We start from the raw sequence: 25,490 nt of genomic DNA on the forward strand, positions 1-25,490 counted from the left end.
AATGCAGTGAGCCTCCTTTCCACAGTACAGTGGTACCTCAGGTTAAGAACTTAATTCGTTCCGGCAGTCCGTTGTTAATCTGAAACAGTTCTTAACCTGAAGACCACTTTAGCTAATGAGGCCTCCTGCTGCCGCCGCGCCGCCACCACACAATTTCTGTTCTCATCCTGAAGCAAAGTTCTTAACCCGAGGTACTATTTCTGGGTTAGCAGAGTCTGTAACCTGAAGCGTCTGTAACCTGAAGCGTCTGTAACCCAAGGTACCACTGTACTTTAGTAGCATCAATAGCTGGAGCTCATGTGGAAGGCCTTCCACAATTGCAGCAGCACTTCCACCTGCATGATAAATGCTGGATACAGCTGGGGTGCAGGACGGAGGGAAGTTAACTCTGTAACTTGTACAATTTAAAATGCTGGTGTTAAGTGTTGGTGAAAGTGATCTTATAAAAATAGGAATGCAAACTGAGCAAGTCATTCATCCCAGCAGTCTATGACTTGGAAGACTTAGGAGTAAACAGTCACAGAACAAGGCACAACTGAAATGTGTATTTTACATCATGAAATACTTTTAACACACAGCATGTTCTTGAAATGCAACACAACAAGAGTATTGACGGGGAATGAGTCCTCCATCTTCCCAGCAAGGATTGAATGGTGTCCCATTCGGGATGGCTGTGAGAAAAGAAAATCTGCAAATGTACTCACCAAGCACAATGACCACAGTCTTCAGAAGGCTCATCATGGTATCCCGATTCCTACGTGGTCCAGAACTGTGCCTAGACATTCTCATAGTCCTCTGGCGCACGTACCCAAAGATATGAGCATACAAGACCACCATGACTACAAAGGTGACCAGGTTGAAAATAGCCCAGAAGACCAAGTAAGAGTCACTATAGAGTGGTGCCATGTTGGAACAGTGGGCAAGGTCACAGATGCAATTCCAGCCCACACTTGGTATGGCGCCCATGACAATAGCCATAGTCCAGATGACAACAATTACCACCACCACACGCCGATTACTCATCCGGGTATGTAGCTGCATGCGGAACACTGTGATGTGTCTCTCAATGGCGATAGCCAGCAAGTTGGCAACAGAGGCTGTCAGGCTAGTGTCAATGAGACCCTGGCGAAGGAGCCAGGTGCTTACAGTCAGTCTTCTAGTGTTGGGTCCTGTGTTAAACATTAGGTAAAAATACGCCAGCCCTGCAAAGAAGTCCGCAGCAGCTAAGTTAGCCATTAGGTAATAAATAGGAAAGTGAAAACGCCTGTTGACGTAGATGGCCACCATAACTAAGAGGTTGGCTAGCATGATGAAGACACATACTGTAATCCCGAGGCCCATCACAAGCTTGCTCACAGTGTTCCATTCAGTGGCTAGGTACTTCCCACTTCTGTTATAAAAGAAGGCAATGGTTTCGTTGTAGTAGCACTGGGGTTCGCTCATCACTGTAGACTGAAAAGAAGAAGACAGAGCAGAATTAGAAGTTAGGATATGGAAGTACTGCAGTGCTAGAAAACTAAAGACCACAAGAACAGGCAATCAAAATCAAAGAACAAAACAAAAACAAAACAAAAGCTTTAAAATTATGGTTATAAAAAAAGAGAACGTATGGAAAATGACATGTTGGTGGAGCTGAATCTGTCTAATTTAACAGGTGGTATAGTATATGTCAGATCTGTAGTCACTGGTCAATTTTGTTCTAGATACTATTAATATATTTCCACAATAAGTATATGCATTGAATAGGGATGCTGGTAAACCTATCTGGGCTCAGGTCTGGAAACAACGCCTTGCCTCCAAAAAAGAAAAAGGGAAAAAACTCAACACATTCCCAAGCCCCAAGTTATAATCTGAGCCGGAGAAGAATTCCCAGTTTCACTCCTACCCTCCACACCAGTGCATGCAATTCCCAACCCACCCTCCACTTTAAAGATAACTTACCAGGCTGCTGGAGGTGAGAGAACTGGTAGGGGAAGGGGAGAGAGATGCGGGGAGGTTTGTGTCACATAACTATGTGCCAGGACCAAAGACCTGGCGGACCGGATGGACCTTGGGAGAAGCTGCAGGAGATGGAGCTCATATGCCCAAGAGACTTTAATCTTGTCCTGGAGGGATAGATTCCTCTAATTCTCTCTCCCCATGTGCTTCTGCTTTCAGTGCCACTAAACTTGGCCAGTTTTCCTTAACGAGAAGGGCAGTCCAGGGCATGGGACTTGTTTTGGAAATACTGTAGCTCAACTCATTTCTGAGCTGAACTGACATGAGGGAGAGGGAGCTTGCCCATCTTTAATAGTAACGTGTGGTATTGAACAAAAGTTACCTCTATGGTTAAAAAAATATGTAACAGATAAAAGCCTTTTGAGCTTAATTAATTTCCCACCTTGCTGTCTAGTCAGTGGTGAAATAAATTGCGTAAGAATTACAAGCCACTGGAAGAGAAAATTCAGCTACCGTATTTTTCGCTCTATAAGACGCACCAGACAATAAGATGCACCTAGTTTTTGGAGGAGGAAAACAAGAAAAAAAAATATTCTGAATCCCAGAAGCCAGAACAGCAAGAGGGATCTGGCTTCTGGGATAGGTGTTCTGTTCTGTTCTGTTCTGTTCTTGCTGTTCTGGTTTATGGGATAGCTGCACGCAGCCTCTCCTGGGCAGGAGGAAGAGGCTGCGTGTGGCTAAGCCAGAACAGCAAGCGGGATCGCAGCGCAGCGATCCCGCTTGCTGTCCTGGCTTATGGGATAGCAGCATGTAGCCTCTCCTGGGCAGCGGGAGGAAGGCTCCCTCAAGAGCTGCGCTCCCTTTAAAGAGCACACAGAGCGTGTGTGTGGCTCTTGGGGGCTTTTCCCCTAGGAGGGAGAAGGGCAGCCCTTCTCCCTCCTTGGGGAAAAGCCCCTAAGAGCTGCACACACGCTCCACACAGCTCTTTAAAGGGAGCGCTGAGCAGAGCCTCCTGCCTGCATTCGCTCCATAAGATGCACACAGATTTCCCCTTACTTTTTAGGAGGGGGAAGGTGCGTTTTATAGCGTGAAAAATACGGTAATTAGGTTTCACACCAGTACTGCATTAACTATCACTGCACTACAAACGTTAAGACTTTTGTTAATAAACAGTTTTATTGTATTTTTCTATAGGTACAAAACAAGGAAAGCAACAACAAAATCAAAGGAGGGGAAACATAAAAAGATAAAGAACCAAACATCTCCCTAGGCATGTATGGTACAAAAGAATAGCAATGAATGAATAAAGTAGTTCAGTTACATAGTACCCTCAGAATTAATGTGAGGAAAACAAAAAGTGTCCTGACAATTTAAATATATATCATTCCAGTTTATGTGGGGTAGCTTGTCCCGTACAAAGCTAAGGAACATCTTTTGATGAAATTGTTGCATGCTAGGGACGCGGGTGGCGCTGTGGGTTAAACCACAGAGCCTAGGACTTGCTGATCAGAAGGTCAGCGGTTTGAATCCCCGCCACGGAGTGAGCTTCCGTTGCTTAGTCCCTGCTCCTGCCAACCTAGCAGTTCAAAAGCACGTCACAGTGCAAGTAGATAAATAGGTACCGCTCTGGTGGTAAGGTGCACTGCTCTGGTTTTCCAGAAGTGGCTTAGTCATGCTGGTCACATGACCCGGAAGCTGTACGCCGGCTCCCTTGGCCAATAAAGCGAGATGAGCGCTGCAACCCCAGAGTTGGTCACGACTGGACCTAACGGTCAGGGGTCCCTTTACCTTTACTATCAGTTAGCGAACTCCAAGTTTCCTTGCAGAATTATAGTTCTAAGGCTTCTTTAAGAAAAGGGAACAACTGCTAAACTAGTTTTGTCTGTAATGTAATTGTGCCTTCTAGTGTGGCCATATGTATGCATGCTGTAAGTAATTAAGAGAATGCAATGTGTAATATATGTCTTCTAGCAGGATTACACCTAAGAACATCAGTGGATTTCAGTTTCTAGCTAAAAGACTATGTGGAACTAGCAAGTCTGAAAACTATTCAGTGGAAATCTTACAGGAGCTGAAAAGTCAACAGGAGTATGCAATCTATCACTGCCTCTGTAATAGACTAAGTTATTTGAAAGGCTTCAGCTAAGAATATCCCAGCACAAAATATTGCCTACTTTTTTCAAAGTTAATTACATTTGTACCTTGGAAGTCGAATGGAATCCGTTCTGGAAGTCCGTTTGACTTCCAAAACATTCAGAAACCAAAGCCTTGGAAGCTTCCGAAAATCGTCCGGAAACCAGAACGCTCACTTCTGGGCTTCCATCATTCAGGAGCCAGTTTGTTCAAGATCCAAGGTATGACTGTATAAGCAACAATTTTTATTCCGAGACAATGCTGTGAACAGATCCTGATTAAAGGATGCAATTCACTGGGTTTGCTACTCTCGGCTGTGTCACCTATTTATGGGTGGTATTTAAAGGGGGGGAACCCTATTACTTAGGTGCAGAAAACGTAAATTCTCAAGCCTGCTTGCTCTATCCAGCTGCATGACAGTAAACCTTACACTGTATAGACCGTGGGCAGAGGCAACATGAAAATTTCATTTTATGGAATCCATGCTGTTCTCTTCTGCTCACGCTGTCCGTTAATGTTTGTTTATCTTTTGCGCCAACTATCTATCTCCATTATCCTCTGGTTCTCTTCATTCATTCCATTCGCATAATAAATTTGTGTATATTTATATTTAGACATTTTTAAAGTACCAGAACATACCACTTTCAGTCATTTCAACTATTTATATCCCCCGCTTTTGGTTTTGCAAGGACAAAGAAGATTTGCACTGTAATGGGCTGGGAGTCAAACACTTCTGTCCTTGGCAAATATGTACTGAGTTGTATGTCCCCTATATTGCCTGGCTTACTTCAAGTGCTGAAAAGTCACAATAACCTAACAAATAAATAAATAGGAATGAAGAGCTGTAGGATGAGAAAATTGGATTGTGGTTTCCTGTTCTTCTGATAAGCTTTAAAAACTTGCTACTGTTCCTAAATTTTGGTTCAAAGCAAATGGTATGCTAGGTTGGATTTCAGTAGAAATATATTTTTAAACCTTGAAAATTGTGAGATAGGGACTTTTTCTTCTTTGTGAAAGGAATTTAAAAATAAACAAACTCTAAATACAGTCTATTCAATAAAATATAAGATACACAAACTGTAATTTATTTTAAGAAAATAACAATATGCCAAATAAGATTCCATTATCCTTCAGTCATTGATCCAGCCAGCTACTATTCCAAAGCAGTCAGCAACTGCAAGCAAACAGTTCTTCCAGCTAAAGTATTATGTAAAATATGGCCACAGATTTGAACTCCAAGCAGAAGGCATTTTAAGACACCATCTTCTTGATTCTATGTTTACTTGTTTTATAAAAAGCAAACCAACTATTAGCCTTTGAAGGAAGTTCTGGTTTCGACATCTTGGTGTTTGAATCTTGTCTTGCACCTCCTTGCTAGTATTTTAGAAAGCAGAATATTATTGTTCCTATCTTCAAGGACGAAAGGAAAAGTTCAAGAAAATCCCATTATCTATTTTCTCCTATTTGCATTTTAGTTTGAAACCTGAGTATATAATATGCAGCAACTGTCGAAGAAAGTTATATGAGCTGGACAGTTGTGTGTGACAGAGGAGCTTGTCCAAAGTGTGCATTACCAAAAAGGGATTTTTAGCAACTGGGAGTCCGTGGAAACAACTGTGTGTCAAGGAGGTCAGAGACCTCTTTGGAAGCTATGATTACAAACCATAAGAGACCCTGTTGGAAGCTATGATTACAAACCTCCACAGACTGTCAGGAAAAAACCAAATAGGGTGTTGACCTTCCATACTATTTATTCATTGTCAAATTACTACAAAGGAACAACAAAATGAAAATAGCTTGCGAGGAAGAGAGAAATAGAACATACACAAGGAAGTCATATTGTCCTTAACCCTCAAATGGCTTTTTTCTTGAGAAAGAGTGAGGGAATAGCCTAAACTCAAAGTGCCACATTCCCTAAGGGCTACTTCCAGTATTTTATCACTGTCATTTATACAAATAACATAGCACACTCTTTCATCAGGGTTGACATTGTGTTAAGCTGAATCCAGGGCCAGCATACAAAAATAGCGGTGGCCAAGACAGTGATGACCCACACGACACACACTCCGAAAGAATTTATGGAATCAGCAGAAACCCTACTGTGCTCATCTGGGTTACTCCACCTCTTGCCCTCTCTCCTGCCACACTTCCTTTTCTGCTGCGGTGTCAGAAAGCCAAGCATGGGTCTCATTCCCTTAGAGGTGGGACAGCCCTGTCACGCTGATTCAAACCAGAAAAAAACAACAACGCACTGCCTATTCTGGCCTTACATAATCAATCAAGCTATGATTTTTAAATGTGGTTAGCATTCTCAAACTCACAGTCTGCAACTATGTAATAAAACATGCTAACTATTATTCTGTGTATATTATTATATATTATTCTGAGAGCCAGTGTGGTGTAGTGGTTAGAGCGGTGGACTCGTAATCTGGGGAACTGGGTTCGCGTCTCCGCTCCTCCACATGCAGCTGCTGGGTGACCTTCGGCCAGTCACACTTCTCTGAAGTCTCTCAGCCTCACTCACCTCACAGGGTGTTTGTTGTGGGGGAGGAAGGGAGAGGAGAATGTTAGCCGCTTTGAGACTCCTTCGGGTAGTGATAAAGCAGGATATCAAATCCAAACTCCTCCTCCTGTGAATTGTTCAGCAAACAGCAAGAGAGAAGTCCATGCCCCACACAACTGGCTTGTGGTGGTGGAGGAAACCGGTAGAACCTCCAGAACAGCAAGTGGGGAGGTATAACAACAGCAACTTATTATTTGCACCACACCCATCTGGCTGAGTTTCCCCAGCCACTCTGGGCGGCTTCCAACAAAGATTAAAAATGCATTAAAATGTCACACATTAAAAAACTTCCCTGAACAGGGCTGCCTTCAGATGTCTTCTAAATGTCGGGTAGTTATTTATCTCTTTGACATCTGATGGGAGGGCATTCCACAGGGCGGGTGCCACCACCGAGAAGGCCTTCTGCCTGGTTCCCTGTAGCTTTGATCCTTGCAGCGAGGGAACCGCCAGAAGGCCCTCAGCGCTGGACCTCAGCGTCCGGGCAGAACGATGGTGGTGAAGACACTCCTTCAGGTATACTGGGCCGAGGCAGTTTAGGGCTTTAAAGGTCATCACCAGCACTTTGAATTGTGCTCGGAAATGTACTGGGAGCTAATGTAGGCAAGATTGTTCTGAAATGCTTGTGCAGTGGAGGTGTTCAAAACAGTGCAAAGTTGAGTAGATCTGCACATCACATTTAACCACAGTTTATTTTAAACATTTGCTCTTCTTCATCTTCAGAGAAACAAACCACAAATAATGAGAAGGCCTTCTTGTAGTTTGTTTCCTCTGGTACACCAGGAGTAGGGGAGGAACAACTTATTTTAAATTATGGTTTAAAGTGATGTGGAAGTGGGTTTTTCAATGCTGCCTGGTTTTTATAGAAATACACTCCTCAGTATGAAATACCATAACACTCAGATGGTAATGAACAATCAACTTGTGAAACTCATGGAATGGCAGAAAAAGTAAGCAAAGCCATTATCAAGACCCCATTAAGTTATATTTCCTTTGGACAGGAGACAGAAGGTTTTAGGGGGCATGATCATACCACTCAACTTTTTACTTTAAAAAAAATCCTGGCAGTATACTAGACTCTTGCAAACATAGATGACATTCAACTAAGGTTTACTTGCTTTGATGAACCTTCCCAGGGGAAAAAAATATGTAAACAGCATATACAACTAAGTAAACAGAAATCTGAAGCCTTGGAAAAAATGGGTTTTCTATCAGTGACCCACTGAGGTCAGGTCAGGCAAGGAGACCACAATTTCATTATAGCCTTAGTGTTCAATATATGCATTACGTGCTAACTATTCCACATCATGAAGGGGAAAATACTTGGCATTCTATAAAGCATTGCTTTTGGAGGCTGCCCTGGTTGTTTCAATTTGTTTGCTTTTCACATATTTTCCATCTTATCTTAAGCCACTACAATTCATCTTCATGTAACTTTGGAAGGTTAATCATTTGGGGGTGGGGGTGGGATTTGACGGGAATGAATATAAAGTGCAATTACTCTGCTGACAAGCATATTCTGTAACAGGCATACCAAAAGTGAAAAAATGCTGTCAGAGGATTACTTCTCAGGATACACTACTCCTTAGCAATAACATTACAGAATTTCACGAACATCTTTATCAGTTTACAGTTTATCAACTGTACATTTTACAGTGACAGTTTATCAACGTCTTGGATATATGTTTTATTTCAAAATCATGTGAGAAAGGCTTCCCTCATTTTGTCCTTTAAGAATGGATATAGACATTTCACAAAGCTATATCTGTGTTGGCTTCTAGCCAATTTACCTCCTGTACTGCAAAACCAGATATGGTCCTACCTATACTACATTTGCAAAATGTTAGCTGAATTAAGTTAAGTCCCTCCCCCACCCCAAAAAAACACCTCAGAAACCTTATCAGCGGTGGTAGCTAGAAAAACCTTAAAATATGTCACAGCTTGGGGTCCTTTTCAGCTGACCAACTGTCAACTCTCGCCATTTAGTATGGTACATGATTGTTTTACAATGAGAGCTTAGAAATGTAAGCTTGACAATTGCACAGACATAAAAATTTAGCAGCAGAGCTTAGTAAAAATCTTGTAACTGTTTCTGCTTACCTCAATTAGCTGTGGTTGTGTGATCACAGAAAAGGGAACTTCGGCTGAAGGGTCTGCCATGGTTAGTGGTCTGTTAAACCCCTTCCTTTCACGTATCAGATGTTTAAGTAAAGTCTTGAGATTCTGAGTCAGTTCTCAATCATGCTGACATTTGGGTCTAGAAGACAGAAAACAAGTTTTAGAACCTTAGAAAAGTCAAAATAAATTACTAGATGGATTAACGTGACAAACCTGTGTGAATAATCATTTACGCAAAAAAAACCTAAAACTAAACGAAATACCATTTTTAAAACATAAAACAAGAAAGTTGAACATAAAAAGACCAAGTGCTACTTCCAACAGCCATTTTCATCCAACATACACAGCAATACATTACTTCACACAAGGAGAAAACCTACATAGGTTTCAGAAATCCTTAAAAGATGCATATTCAAGTTAGATTTCAGAAAACCTTTAATGTGCTAAAACTCCAGTTAAACAAAGCTGTAACTGCAAAGGTGTTTTGAGATCCCAAGTACAGTATGCCCCAACTTACGCTGGTTGGACCCACATACTGTATAGTCAAAACACATTGGGTTCAGTGGGAGGTGGGACTGCCAAAGTCCTTTTCCTCCTGAGACGCTCGCTCCCTTTCTCTTTCTCTTTCTCTTTCTCTCTTTTTTTGCTAAGTGCATACAGCTAAATATGCGTAAGTTGCAGGCTTTCTGTATACAAATTTGCAATTGCAAAGCATATTTCAGAATTGGGTGGTGGGTGTACCAGCGCCAGTGCAGGATACAAACTACCCCTTCGATTTTGTGCTGCAGCCACTGCACCTTAGCTCATATTTGGCACAGCTATATTTATGAAAATCTTTAGCTATTTCTATGCAAGTAAAGTTTGTATTTTCATTTTAGCCAACTGAAAAATCCTGGATATTGAAATGGGTCTTACTTCTTTGAGCTACAAAAGTGCTGAACTCTGTATGCTCTCCTGGCATCCTTCTGGAACGTCTAGAGGAGCTGGGAGCAAAGTTATGCAGCGGTTTCGCTCCTTTCTCCTGGGCCATGTCCAGAAAGTGGTGTTGGGGGATGAGTGTTCGGACCCCGGGTCTCTCACTTGTGGGGTGCCTCAGGGCTCCGTCCTCTCCCCCATGCTTTTTAACATCTACATGAAGCCGCTGGGAGAGCCCACCAGTATGGAGCTGATACCCGACTCTACCTCTCCTTCAAATCAGAACCAGTGAAGGCGGTGAATGTCCTGTGTGAGTGTCTGGATGTGGTTGGCAGATGGATGGTGGCTAACAGACTGAGGTTGAGTCCTGACAAGACAGAAGTAATGTTCTTGGAGGACAAAGGGTGGGCAGGTATGGGGGACTCCCTGGTCCTGGGTGGGGTAACTGTGCCCCTGAAAGACCAGGTGCACAGCCAGGGAGTCAGTTTGGACTCACAGCTGTCCGTGGAGGCACAGGTCAATTCTGTGTCCAGGTCAGCTGTTTACCAGCTCCATCTGGTACACAGGCTGAGACCCTACCTGCCCGCAGACTGTCTCACCAGAGTGGTACATGCTCTAGTTATCTCCTGCTTGGACTACTGCAATGCGGTCTGCATGGGGCTACCTTTGAAGGTGACTCGGAAACTACAACTAATCCAGAATGCGGCAGCTAGACTGGTGACTTCTGCTGGGATCATATAACACCGGTCCTAAAGGATCTTCACTGGCTCCCAGTACGTTTCCAAGCACAATTCAAAGTGTTGGTGCTGATCTTTAAGGCCTTAAATTGCCTCAGCCCAGTATAGCTGAAGGAGAGTCTCTACCCCCATTGTTCTTCGTTCAAGGGTCTTCTGCTGGTTCCCTCACTATGAGAAGCAAAGTTACAGGGAACCAGGCAGAGGGCCTTCTCGGCAGTGGCACCCTGCCTGTGGAACACCCTCCCATCAGATGTCAAGGAGATGAGTAACTATATAACTTTTAGAAGACATCTGAAGGCAGTTCTGCATAGGGAAGCCTTTTACAGTGGTACCTCGGGTTACAGACACTTCAGGTTACAGACGCTTCAGGTTGTAGACTCTGCTAACCCAGAAATAGTGCCTCGGCTTAAGAACTTTACCTCAGGATGAGAACAGAAATCGCGGCAGCATGGCGGCGGCGGGAGGCCCTATTAGCTAAAGTGGGATCTCAGGTTCAGAACAGTTTCAGGTTAAGAACGGACCTCCGGAATGAATTAAGTACTTAACCCGAGGTACCACTGTACAGTGGGTGCAATGAAACCAACTTGCACTCTCTCTCTCTCTCTCTCTCTCTCTCTCTCTCTCTCTCTCTCACACACACACACACACACACATCTCAGTGCTCCAAGCCACAATCTGAATGATCATCTGACTTCAGTTTGTATCTAAAGATTCCACAAAGAATCTTCCAAAGTAAAGGATTTAAGACAATCAAGTATTTTTCAGTTGAGATTGTCTGAGTTGCAAAGCTCAATAGCTGACTGGCATTAGAGAACTTACCCAAGTCTATTGAAACCGAGCTACATATCACTTCAGTGAAGATTGCTAACAGGTTTCATGTAACGGCTGCAAAATGTGCAGATACAAATGCATGGAACTTAATTCCACGACAGCTGACAAATTCTTCAGCGAAAGTGAGCTCCTGCAACAACCTTTTGCAGGGTATTCCCAAGCCCCAACAGAACGCTCCTGTTCAGGACACCAGACAGCCTTGAACAGAAGCTTTGTACTACTGTACTATTTATGGCTTGCAGAGAGCATTTTTTTTCTTTCCACTATTTCTGTGCTGTTCAATAAAATGTTAAATGTGTTGGTATCAGAGCTTGCTTTCACCCTTCACTCAGCGCAAGCACTTTATTTCTCTATAGGAAGTGGGGGAGCATAGGGTGATTTTTAAAAAAAAAAAACCTCACGCCCTCAATTTCCTCCATTGTCCTTTTCTTAAAATGACACTTAACACATTCTGTGTCTCAGCTGCCCTCAAACACAGACTTGATTGCTAGACTTGCGCAATCTGCTGACTTCTTGAAATATACTCAGAGTCGAGAAATTTCTCTTTAGATAAACATACCCAGATTCAGTTCCTTCCTAGCACTATGTTACTGATGCTCAGGCAATGCTAGTTTATTACCCAGGACATTCTTTCCTCTGATTTTTTTGTTGTTGTTGTTTAAAAAAATGTTGAGAACTTCCCATACTGATTATATATGGGCATTAGCCCATTAGATAGATAAGTGATATTTGCCATGGTGCTCATAGTATAGATTGATTAGCACCAAGAAGGGTCCTTTCTTTAAATATCTTTCTAGCATTACTAGCTGGGACACGGGTGGCACTGTGGGTTAAACCACAGAGCCTAGGACTTGCCGATCAGAAGGTCGGTGGTTTGAATCCCCACAACAGGGTGAGCTCCCGTTGCTCGGTCCCTGCTCCTGCCAACCTAGCAGTTCAAAAGCACGTCAAAGTGCAAGTAGATAAATAGGTACGGCTCCGGTGGGAAGGTAAACGGTGTTTCCGTGCATGGCTCTGGTTCGCCAGAAGCGGCTTAGTCATGGTGGCCACATGACCCGGAAGCTGTATGCCAGCTCCATCGGCCAATAAAGCGAGATTAGCGCCGCAACCCCAGAGTCGGTCACGAGGTCCCTTTAGCATTACTAATGATGCCCAGTGACAGCCCTGCTTTTCTGAGTCAAACCAACAATCTTAAGCATCACATGCCATGGTGGAATCTACTTCTGCCTCCTTCTTGCACACGGTTGTTATAACACATTTTCTTCAGTGTCCTACACACTTCCCAATATTCCATGAGCAAGGAAACTTTTTCAGCCTGAAGGCCATATTCCCTCATGGAAAATCTTTTTTTTTGGGGGGGGGGGCAGGGCCAGAAGCAAAATTAGGCAGCGCAATGGATCAAACTCTTGCCTTTGTAGTTGGCTATAAGTGAGAGCTGGACCATAAAGAAGGCTGATCACTGAAGAATTGATGCTTTTGGATTATGGTGCTGGAGGAGACTCTTGAGAGTCCCATGGACTGCAAGAAGATCAAACGTATCCATTCTTAAGGAAATCAGCCCTGAGTGCTCACTGGAAGGAAAGATCCTGAAGCTGAGGCTCCAGTACTTTGGCCACCTCATGAGAAGGGAAGACTCCCTGGAAAAGACCCTGATGCTGGGAAAGATGGAGGGCACAAGGAGAAGGGGACGACAGAGGACGAGATGGTTGGACAGTGTTCTCGAAGCTACCAGCATGAGTTTGACCAAACTGCGGGAGGCAGGGGAAGACAGGAGTGCCTGGCGTGCTCTGGTCCATGGGGTCACGAAAAGTTGGACACGACTAAATGACTAAACAACAACAACAATATTCTAGCCACACACACACACACAAGGTAGAGGTTTCAATTCTCCATCTAGCAAAGCGAGAAGCATTATCAGAGTTCAAGGCCACATTTCCGCCAAAAATGCTTGAGAATGATGAAGAGAAGGGCCAGTAAGGGCTATGGGTTAAACAGGAGACTGTAGGGCTACATTCATCCCCCAGGCCTGAGGTTCCCAATCCATCATTCTTCTTCAAAGGTGCATTATTTATTGGTATTTTTCAAGCATCATCATTTTATTTTTCTTATTAGGTGTGGAAGGATAAATAAATGCATGTTCCACTCATGCTTCCAGGTTTGTTTGGAGAGGCAAAGTACCCAAAGGGCAAAATAGCATGTTCTAGGAGTGATGACCTTCCATTCCTGAACTCAGTTTAGCTATTGCACATCCATTCTTCTCCCTTGCCTCTACATACCACAGCCTCTCCCTTGACCTAGCAAATCTGCAAGATTGTATCAGGTCATTACCCATGAGCTCTCACTCAGCCACTTTGTATAATTGTTCATATTCATTATTTTGTTTATCCTCACAAGATATTTCAAAACATGCACTTCAGCATTAATCTGTTCTGGAGTGCACAATTTGTGAGCCACCAAACCAAACATAGTCTACCAGCAATTTTGGCAGCCCACCAGGAGATCCATAAATCTCCTATTTTTTCTACCTAGCGAAAAAGCTAAACAAGAGAGTTTGAAAACACACTTTGCCAGTCCCCATTCATTGCTGGATAGACTGTCCAAAACAGGCCTGCATGGTCTACAAAAAATTGCGAAACAATAGAAGATTGCCTCTATGATTCCAGAACCACTGGACAAGGCTCCTGTTGTGGAATTAATCTGTATGTTGGTTTCATTTTGCCTCAATATCTGTGAAAATGTGAATAATTATTGTTAAGAAGATCTCACCTACAGCTGAATACCTACAAAGCCGCCTAAAACTATATGGCCCAATTGATGTCCATGAATATTACCAGTGCTAAGGTTCTAAATGTTGTTCTTGTCCAGCTCAGCATCAATGAATAAGTTGCTGGCAAAATATGGTCAGTACCTGTGATGGCCTGGGAATCCGATTCAGAGGCTGAACCGGAGGAATCCCAGCCTGCACAGGAGTCCCCGCCTCCAGGGCCGGCTGAACTGGGGCAGGGCCTTGATTCTGAAGCGCCTGCACCTGTGCCGGATCCTCAGGAGCAGGCACCAGGTGAATCCACTCTAGCTCCAGAGGTGGTTGAGGACTCAGTGCCTACAGGTGAGTCTCCCCCTGGGCCCAGTAACCCTTCAGCCTCTCCTGAACTGCAGAGGCTCAGGGCAGAGAGGCGAAGGGAACTGGTTTCTCCCAGGAGGAGTGCTCGCCTTAAGGCCAGGAGAGGCGGGTCTCCTGGGGGCCGGGACCGCCCCTGGCCTCAGAGAAGATAAAGGCCAGTCAGCCCGGTCCCAGGTTGCGGGAGCAACGTCGTTGAGTACCTGTTCCTGCCCGGACCCAGACCTGACCCTCCAGTGTTCCTGTCCCCGCCCGGCTTCCTGCTTCGGACCTCGCCCCGCTCCTTGTGAACTGTTTCCAGGCTAGTGACCCAGGACCGGACTTTGACTACGCCAACGGTAACCTTCCCCCCGGGACCAGCACAGTACCAAAACCAAGTTCCTTTTTAATGACATCATGGATTGGTAACCTTTCATATTCAATTTGTGATGTGGATAGTGTAGTTCTGCTAGTGTGGACGACTGGAGACCAATTAAACTGGGGTAGACATCACCTTGCCAACAAAGGTCCGTATAGTTCAAGCTATGGTTTTCCCAGTAGTGATGTATGGAAGTGAGAGCTGGACCATAAAGAAGGCTGATCGCCGAAGAATTGATGCTTTTGAATTCTGGTGCTGGAGGAGACTCGAGAGAGTCCCATGGACTGCAAGAAGATCAAACCTATCCATTCTGAAGGAAATCAGCCCTGAGTGCCTCCTGGAAGGACAGATCCTGAAGCTGAGGCTCCAGTGCTTTGGCCACCTCATGAGAAGAGAAGACTCCCTGGAAAAGACCCTGATGTTGGGAAAGATTGAGGGCACAAGGAGAAGGGGATGACAGAGGATGAGATACCTTCCTGAAGAAACCAGAGGCCTTTCTCCTGGGCATGGTTGGCCAATTGGTGCCAAAGAAGGATAGAACTTTTTTTATGTATGCAACAACAGCAGCAAGAATACTTATAGCGAAGTATTGGAAGACACAAGAGCTACCCACCCGGGAAGAATGGCACATGAAGGTGATAGACTATATGGAATTGGCGGAAATGACTGGCAGAATCCGAGACCAGGGAGAAGAGTCGGTGGAAGAAGATTGGAAGAAATTTAAAGACTATTTACAGAAACATTGTAAAATTAATGAATGTTAAAATGATGTCGGAATGAAATTAAGTGGTTTTAGCAGCAATGTTATAAAGGAGTATGTAAAAATGGATTGTTAACAGGTGAAAATGTAAAGCTATAATATATTAAGATAAAGAATTAAGATAAAAACAAAGAGGGGAAGGATTTGCTGAATTAACCATTTGAACTGGAATACAGAAAAGGGAGGTGTGAGGAGGTCAGGGAAATAAGTAAATGAAAGGCAAGACATGGAAAGATGGATTTATTTTTAATTGCTTTTATTTTTTCTGTATTTTGTATTTTCTGTTTCTTTTTTCTATTTCTTTTTTACTTTTGTAACTCTTTCTGAAATTCTAATAAATATCATTTTAAAAAATAAAATAAAAAATGAGATGGTTGGACAGTATTCTCGAAGCTACCAACATGAGTTTGACCAAACTGCGGGAGGCAGTGGAAGACAGGAGTACCTGGCGTGCTCTGGTCCACGGGATCACAAAGAGTCGGACATGACTAAGCGACTAAACAACAAGGCATCTGTTCTGCAGCTTGTCCAAAATACAATTCTCAGGAACTGGTACAAGGCAGCTACAACTGAGATGTAATTTTCAGGTCTGTTCATAGCTTAAATTTGGAATACTTTTTTCAGAAAGGAAAACCACAAATTCTTCAGAAATTATTTATCTACATTTGGAACTGAGGACTTTATTTTAAAGCCCAAATATAAATATGGCCCCCCAAAAGTTATGCACAAGGGAATTTTTCAACCTAAGAGGTTCCACAGCCTTTGTGCAAGTCAATACAGGTACAGTCAATACAGGTGACTCCCCATTTACATGGGCGTTACATTCCAAACCCAAAGTGTGTGTCAGTGAAATTGCATAAAATAGGGAGTCACCAGTTTTTTCTTTCAGGAAATTTATTGAAGCCAGAGGCTTCTAAAGTTTCTGCAGGTGCTGTTTCTGAATCCAATGGTGTTTTTACTTTTAGGTTTGGTTAAAACCCTTTAAGCTGGGAAATGAGTAGGCGAATGGGCATTAATGTAGCAACTGGCTATAAAAATACATTATACTGACTTTTACAAGTAAGTAAGTAAATTTTTATTTATACCCCGCCCTTGCCGGCTAACATCACATATCAAATACATTAAAACACAATCAAACAATTGATTAAAATACAGCTTAAAATTAGAATCAGGATAAAATTAAATGACTGCACATGAATTACAACCATAGGGGTCGGGAACCTCAAGTATTCATCAGGGCTAGCTATCCATGTTGGTCCCACATGAGCTGATAAAAGGGCCAAAATGGTAACTTACAGGGTCCCATAGAGGGGGGTCAAACTGGGCCCAGACTGAAGGCCAGGTGGAACAGCTCTGTCTTGCAGGCCCTGTGGAAGGATGTCAAGTCCCGCAGGGCCCTGGTGTCCTGCAATAGAGCATTCCACTAGGCTGGGGCCAAAGCTGAAAAGGCCTTGGTCCTGGTTGAGGCCACTTTAACCTCCTTGAGGCCTGGGACCGCCAAGATATTATTATTTGCAGACTGTAAGGTCCTCCGCAAGGCATACCGGGAGAAGCGGTCCCATAAGTACGAGGGTCCTAGGCCGTATAGGGCTTTAAAGGTTAAAACCAGCACCTTAAACCTGACCCTGTACTCCACCAGGAGCCAGTGCAGCTGGTATAGCACTGGATGAATGTGGTCCCATGGCAAGGACCCCGTAAGAAGCCTCACAGTGGCATTCTGCACCCGCTGGAGTTTCTGGGTGAAGCGAAAGGCTTTTATGCAAAGTGATAATTTAATATGCAAAACATAGAGAGATTCCCTAAGTATCTGAATAGCTTCTATACTGGGCTACTAATGACTTTCAGAAAAACAATTAAATGAATGGCAAATATTACTAGATTGATTCCTGGGAGTACACAGAGCTTTTGACCATCACTTCTTGAAGCATGCTCTTACCTATTTCCTTTTATTCTAAAAGCCCAAGATGCCAATCCAACACCACTGCAGTTGGAGCTGGGGACACTTACAGGAAAAATAAGCTTTCAGTTAATTGTTCAGTAACTTCTGCAGAAAAGTTGCAGCACTTCAGTAAATAAGTATGTGGCTTCTCTGCAGCAAGAAGCCTTCGGAAATTCATGTTATTTCAGATCCTTAGAACTGTTTGGGGGATAAAATGAGATCAGAGGCCTGCTGCAAATGGTGACTTAAAAACAACCAATGACTGATTAATGCATGTCCAGAAGATGTGCAATTGCACACACATGTACGGTGCAGAACCTGGAAGTGACCCAAAAATGTCACTCAACGTGTCATAAAAAGGGTATAATGGGGGCATGGCAGAACAGGGTATAACAGGGTGGGACACAAGTCTATGCGCTCCACTTATGTGCACAAGGGCCAGGAACAGAACCCCCATATGAAATGGTCACCACCTGTATTTATTTTTAAAAGTATACTGTATTTTGCCAGCTCCACAGAGGAGTTGCTCAAAGTGGCGTACAATAAAGAGAAGCATAAAAGCAACAATCATCCACCCGTGAAAACACAAAGGATAAAGAGCAGCACAAACAAAAACGCTAAGAGGAGCACCAGCAATCAAAACGTTAAGCAGCAACAGAATCAAAAGCCTGTTTAAAAAAGAGTATTGCAGAATATAAATAAAAACATCTTTGGCTTAAACCTTTAAAAAGTAACTTGTGAAGAGGCTTCAAGTAACTTTTTTAACGTCAGTAAACGTTTTGCATTTCTCTGCAAAAATGATACTAATATTCAACATTTCTCCCTCCACCCCACAGGAATACATTTTGTATTCACAGAGCAGCCTGTGCGCCATACATGACATCAGTCAAATTATGAATTGATGCTTTGTGTACAGATACGGAAAACAGCACTGTTGTGAGCTATTAGTACTACCAAAATGCTTTTAAAGCTCTGCTCACTAGAATAAGCAAAAAGTTGCATCAGAAATGAGTAGGATATTTTAAGAGCTCAACAAATGGGGCTGTGCATGTAGGCAGTAAGTGGGGCCTCTGAAGCAGATCACATGGTATAGGCAAGTTGGTTTGAATAAAGGCAGTCCTTCAACTAACCTGATCTTAAACCACTTAGGTCTTTAAAGGTACAGTGGTAATAATAATAATGATGATGATGATGATAATAATAATAATAATAATAATAATAATAATAATAATAATAATAATTCATTATTATTTATAATCCGCCCATCTGGCTGAGTCTCCCCAGCCACTCTGGGTGGCTCCCAATCACATGTTAAAAACAATACAGCATTAAATATTAAAAACTTCCCTAAACAGGGCTGCCTTCAGATGTCTTTTAGAAATAGGATAGCTGCTTATTTCCTTGACATCTGAAGGGAGGGTGTTCCACAGGGTGGGCGCCACTACCGAGAAGGCCCTCTGCCTGGTTCCCTGTAACCTCACTTCTCACAATGAGGGAACCGCCAGAAGGCCCTCGGCGCTGGACCTCAGTGTACGGGCTGAACGATGGGGGTGAAGTTAAGTACTTAATTTGTTCCGGAGGTCCGTTCTTAACCTGAAACTGTTCTTAACCTGAAGCACCACTTTAGCTAATGGGGCCTCCCACTGCTGCTGCGCCGCCGGAGCACGATTTCTGTTCTCATCCTGAAGCAAAGTTCTTAACCCGAGGTACTATTTCTGGGTTAGTGGAGTCTGTAACCTGAAGCGTATGTAACCTGAAGCATATGTAACCTGAGGTACCACTGTAATCACCAGCACTTTATACTGGACACAGAAACGTATTGATAACCAGTAAACCAGTAAATAAAGGCACAATGTGTCCCAACTATCTACTATCAACCAGTATACAGGCACATTTTTCTGAAGAAACATAAGAAGAACATCAGGCCAAAGGTTGATCTATTCCAGCACCCTGTTCCCAGCGGCCAACCAAATGCTTATGCAAAGCCCACAAGCAGGACCCAGAACCTTGTACACAGAGTCTCTAAGAGCTAGCTCATTCGTACATGATTTCGTCTAATCTACCTTTAAAGCCTCCCATGTTGGTGGCCATTACTACACGCTATCATGATTGTAGAAATTGCAGTAGCAAGCAATCTTTGGGTAGCAAACTCTTCACTTAAAAGATATAGACATATTTTTGTCATTAACCTCTTGCGTGTCGAGGTCCCCAGGGCCACCCCAATAACTCACACATCACACAGAATTTTTGTTTAAGATTTTTTGCATAATTTTGGCCACAACTTTATTAAAATACAAATTTGTGAGTGGTTGCTTAGGCACTGGTTGCGACTATCTGCCCCCACCATGGGGGACAGACTGACATTCCGCACGATGCGAAAGTCAGAATAGGGGAATACACTTGGGGGTAGCGTCGGAGCAGGGAACCTGCCCTCAGCCCTCCCCAAATGCAACCAGGAGCTCATTGCTATGGCCCGAGCCCCCTTGACAGAGTGGACAAGCAATAGTTAGCCCCCAATTCCTTTAACGGAATCCCTCGCAGCAGCAGCAGCATTAGAGGGGCAGGCACAGCCAATCCATGCCCCTTAACCAACCAAACCATAAACCAATGCCTAACCACAACCTTACAAGTTGTGATGATTTGCTACGCAGTAGGCAAAAACCAAATGGCCCCAGCCAATCAGCCAGATGGACAAAATTCCTACCGGGCCCCTGCCCCAAAGCAGACGACCCCATGACAGGCATAGCAAGGTCAAAGCGAACAACCCTATTCTAGGGAGGGAGGGGCAATCCAATGCACGGTCGAAAAGAGGAAGCCCTAGCCTCGTGAAAGAAGTTTTAGCATTTCTGGCTGTCAATCAACAAATGGTAACATTAACTTCTTCCCAACAACAAGGGAAGCCCCAATCGCATCAGTGGCCAACGGTCAATTAGCCCACCCCCAACTTTGGAGTGTCCTGGCGGCCCCCACCGCAACACGTGCTCTTTCTCAAAGTTAATGGCACTGGACTGGGGTAATGCAGCTTCCAAGTGCTTATCAGCATTCTAGAATAATTAAACCAAAACCCATAATCCAAACATCTTCAACTGCAATTGTTTGTTATAATGCTACTTATTAAGGGGCATTCAATATCTTTAAAATTAAAAGCACTTCTGAAAGATTTGCTGTAGGGGACTATTTAAAGGGCTGTAGCACTCCCCAAAATTGCCAGAGTTCCCTATCCAAAATAATAAAGAATAGATACAGTATAAGTAAAATGTTCCACTGTTCTAATCTTGACACCCATTTGGTTTACATCCACATACTGTATGTAACCTTTTACAGATACTGGCAGCTGAATGAACTATTTTAAATTCTCACCCGCCTCTGATTCTGGCAGGATAAACAGTGATAAACTTTATTAGAAATATGTGGAAAACAATCCCTTCTCCTTTGTGCACTGAATTGATTTCTGTCTCAAAGAATAATATAAAAATTAACTTAAGCAGCATATTTCCCAAAGCTTTGTGTGCTCACTAAAAAATAAATAAACGAATGATAGGTAAGCTAGTGTACTTTACAGATGAATGGATACAGCTGTAATTCAAAGGTACTTTCCTCAATTAGGTTGCAGACCAAGATATTCTGAACTCAACATTAGCTACTGAATAATCTGTAACCGTTTAGCAGACAGTAACTTCACTGTGGCCATTAAAATGGAAAAAAAGGGTGATGGGAATAATTCAAACACAGGCTGGGCAGCAATAGGATGTGATGGAGCAGCACAGCCAGCAAAGAATTCAAAGCCTGGGCAGAAGATGGCGGCAAAGACTAGCCTGGACCATTATGCCAGCCTGGAGGTGGTGTAGAGACTGGGCCTGGATTAAGTCAAGTGATGACAGTAGGGCCAGCTCAGGATACAGGAAATCGCAGGCAAACTCAGCCCCTCCCCTGGAACACTCCAAGTTGGGTCTTTCTGCTGGCAGATAGTTCAGTTGGTTAGGAAGCTCCATTTGGTGAGTGGAACAGGGCTCCTGCCCTTCAGAGTGATACTAGTGTCACTTCACTGGCAGGGCTGGGCAAATGGGTCTGAGGGCCCTGAAGGAAATACAGGCCTGATTTAAAGCTCCGAAGTGGGATCCAAAGTAATGCTCTTGTTTTCTTTCCATCCCATTCTTCAGAAGCCTTTGGAGGTGATGATAGGAGGGGAGAAGAAAAGCTACATCCCTCCCCACTTCTCTCCTCCTCCAAAAAGGATTTCTGGGAAACAAAGTAAGCTGACTAAAGTAAAGGTAAAGGGACCCCTGACCATTAGGTCCAGTCGTGGCCGACTCTGGGGTTGCAGCGCTCATCTCACTTTACTGGCTGAGGGAGCCGGCGTACAGCTTCCGGGTCATGTGGCCAGCATGACTAAGCTGCTTCTGGAGAACCAGAGCAGCGCACGGAAATGCCGTTTACCTTCCTGCTGGAGTGGTACCTATTGATCTACTTGCACTTTGACGTGCTTTCGAACTGCTAGGTTGGCAGGAGCAGGGACCGAGCAACGGGAGCTCACCCCGTTGCGGGGATTCAAACCGCCAACCTTCTGATCGGCAAGTCCTAGGCTCTGTGGTTTAACCCACAGCGCCACCCATGTCCCGTAAGTAAGCTGACTACCACCACCCTTAAATGTTTGGTGTGTTTTTTTCCCCAAAACCAAAAAAGAAAAGAAAAATTACAAACATCAAATTCAGCATCCATATTCGTTTCCTAGCACAAACCTGTTACATGATTAATTAAATCAAATATACCTAATTACTCTAAACGTCTCTTTGCTGTATACAAATAAATCACAGTTAGACATTTTATATTTAAACTTTTATCTTATAAATAATATTTCAAATTCCCCCAAACCCCCCACTCCCCTTCACCCATGTGTGATCTCAATTTTTTTGCTTCTTCCGAAATGTTTGGGGGTTTTTTTGTTTGTTTTTTTGCTCCCAAGCATTCTAAAATGGAAAAAAGGGGGAGGGGGAGCAAGGGGTAACTAGGCCATCACATGTGTCCACAGATTGCTCCATAGTTTCTATGGAGGTTACTTCACAGCCAGTGTGGAAGGTTGTAGGCCTTGGAATTACTATTTTGACCAAGTCAATAACATTTTGAACTCTTGAATGTGATATCTATATCATTTAATAAACAGACAAATGTCTTTTATGAAATCACATCTCTGATTTGTTAAATTTCCAGTTTTAAACTGTGAGAGTGTCTTTTTTGTGGTCCGATGTGCATAAAACAAGTTGTGAAACTTAGCAAATGCCAAAAAATTAGCACATGCCTAAATTTGAGGCCCTCTCTGAGCCTGAGTCCCGAGGCCAAGTGACCCTCCTGAGCCCCTTCTTATAAGGTCTGTGTGCACCAGAAGATTGTGGCAGTGGGCACAGACCTGCTTTATCCTCATGTTGTTGTTTAGTCGTTTAGTCATGTCCGACTCTTCGTGACCCCATGGACCAGAGCATGCCAGGCACTCCTGTCTTCCACACTGCCTCCCACAGTCTGGTCAAACTCATGCTGGTAGCTTCGACAACACTATCCAACCATCTTGTCCTCTGTCGTCCCCTTCTCCTTGTGCCCTCCATCTTTTCCAACAACAGGGTCTTTTCCAGGGAGTCTTCTCTTCTCATGAGGTGGCCAAAATATTGGAGCCTCAGCTTCAGGATCTGTCCTTCCAGTGAGCACTCAGGGCTGATTTCCTTCAGAATGGATAGGCTTGATCTTCTTGCAGTCCATGGGACTTTATCCTCATGTGTTGTGTCAAATGGACACCCCTAGAGAGAACACCATGGAACACCAATGGGCTTGAACCCATGACCCTGAGGTTAAGAGCCTCTTGCTTTACTGACTGAGCTATCCCAGCATTAATAGAATAATAGACGCTGAATAGATTGCAATGCGGTATCTTAAATAAGGCATCTAAAATACTAATGACCAATTAAAGTTCGATTTTACTTGTTAGGAATACAGCTGCTACCGCTCAGTGGAACTGAGCCTAACTCTATTTCCCACTTCTTCTGAACCTGCCATCTAAATTCTTTAATCTTTTGTAACCTAGTAATTAGATGTATTTCCATCAGGCAAAGTAGGCGGTATTCTGGTTAACTAGAGTCTAGTGCAAAGGTTAAGGCAGTAAAACATTACCTCAGGCTAAGGAGCCAAATTGGCATTTACATCCTGCATTAGTGTTTTATGGCCACATCAAAGAGACATTCTTCCATGCGAAGGAGCTTCCTTCACAACTATGTACACAGTGTAAAACAACCTTCCCAATCATTCAATCAATCACTGAGAATCACTGAGAATCCACCTGCCTTGCGGCACTTGCAAGATGCACACTAACATGGCAACTGTTCTGGAAACTGGGAAAACCAGGGAATTTCAAAAATGAAGCGACTGTGAAAGAGCTTTTTGTCTGTCAAGCTGTCTTGTTATCTTCTCACTCACACCTTCCATCTCTCATACGATGGCTTAGAGAACCAGGCAGGGGGATGGGAGTTGCAGTACAAACATATATTTGAGGGACACTATGATTACCTAACCATGATTGCAAATGTTAATGTTAAGATCAATACATACACAATGGAGGGAACATAAGCATAATGGTCTGGCTGCAAGACCTCGTAAGCTGATACAGTCATACCTCAGGTTACAGACGCTTCAGGTTGCGGTTTTTTGGGTTACAGACCACCAAAACCCGAAAGTACCAGAACGGGTTACTTCCGGGTTTCAGTGGTCGCGCATGCACAGAAGCGCTAAATCACAACCCATGCATGCACAGACGCGCTGCTGCGGGTTGCGAATGCTGTGGGTTGCGAACGTGCATCCCGCACAGATCACGTTCACAACCCGAGCGTCCACTGTATAGTACTTGGGAGTCTTGGACTAGGACCTGGAAAACAAGGATTCAAATCCCCCCTTGCCCATCATGCTCACTGAGTGACCTTGGGCCAGTCACAGCCGCTCAGCCTAACCTACCTCACAGTGTTGTTGAGAGGATTAAATGAAGAAGGGGAGAACCATATATGCCAACTTGAGCTCCTTGGGGGGGAAAGGTGGGATGTAAACGAAATAATAATTCAACCTTGGGTTCCCAGATAACAATTCCACCCCATCTGGGGACCACATGAATGTGCATGTCAGCAAAAAGGCCCTAGGTGGATCAAAGGAATTGCAAGCTCCTCTCTAGAAGTCTGCCCACCTCCTTAGCTATCTCACCAAGTCAATGCTTATGCGAACCAGCTCAATGGTAACAATGGAGGGGGGGGGGGATTCCTACACTACCAGGGAGGGGAACATCAACATTCAGAAAACTCCTGATGTCCTAGTCAATAGGAAATGTCATGATGGCCCACATATGAAGGGTACTATTAATTATATCATGCAGAGCAGTAAGACAACTTTTGTAAAAACTCACAATAAAACCACACTGATATGTGTATGAGAGGAGAAAATGCACAAGACTTACTTAGGGCTGCAATACATCCAAAATAACCATGATTTGTCCATTGGAAATGGCGTCCGGGTATGAAATGAGCTGAAACATCTGGGAAAACCTGGGTATATGGCAGCTCATAATGTTGAAAAAAACTCCACAACTTTGCCAAAAGAAATATGGCAACCCTAACTTACTTAAATAGTAATAATTAAAAATGTGAGCTTATAGGAAAAGTGCAGGTCATTTTTCCTAAAGGTTCAAATAACTTCTCATACCAGCAAGTCTGAGAACCTTCAAGTATTATAGGCCAGTATTATTATCTACATACTGAGGAAGAACTGAGTTGTCTAAAGCCACCTAGTGAATTTGTGGCTGAGTTAAGATTTTTCATTTTTGCTAGAACAAAATATTTGATCCAACAATTTTAAATGGGGTACATCAAAAACCATCACAGAAGACTGGGTTAGTTTTGGGTGAGGGTGAGGCTGAGTGAGTAGCAAATTTCTATTTACTTTGTCTTACCTTATTAGGTATTATCAGAGGTTCCAATTATTTTCCTCTTTCTTTATTAAAAAACCCCCCAAAACATTGCTGCTTGAAGGTTTTTTTTGATGCTACAGTATTTGATAAGAC

General features: G+C 43.5%; 1 protein-coding gene across 1 annotated transcript in view; it reads right to left on the bottom strand.

The window, feature by feature from the left end:
* Window positions 1–25,490, bottom strand: part of LPAR1 (lysophosphatidic acid receptor 1) — a 65,958-nt gene that overhangs the window by 32,314 nt on the left and 8,154 nt on the right. Inside the window, exons 2-3 of the mRNA XM_083593790.1 lie at window positions 8,732–8,888; window positions 705–1,452 (exon numbers count right to left, since the gene is read on the bottom strand). Coding sequence (XP_083449916.1) covers window positions 705–1,452; window positions 8,732–8,791 — 808 coding nt within the window. The 5' untranslated portion in view covers window positions 8,792–8,888. The remainder of the gene's footprint in view (window positions 1–704; window positions 1,453–8,731; window positions 8,889–25,490) is intronic.

Source organism: Podarcis filfolensis (genome assembly GCF_964270895.1).
Source record: "Podarcis filfolensis genome assembly, chromosome: 17".
NCBI lineage: Eukaryota > Metazoa > Chordata > Lepidosauria > Squamata > Lacertidae > Podarcis > Podarcis filfolensis.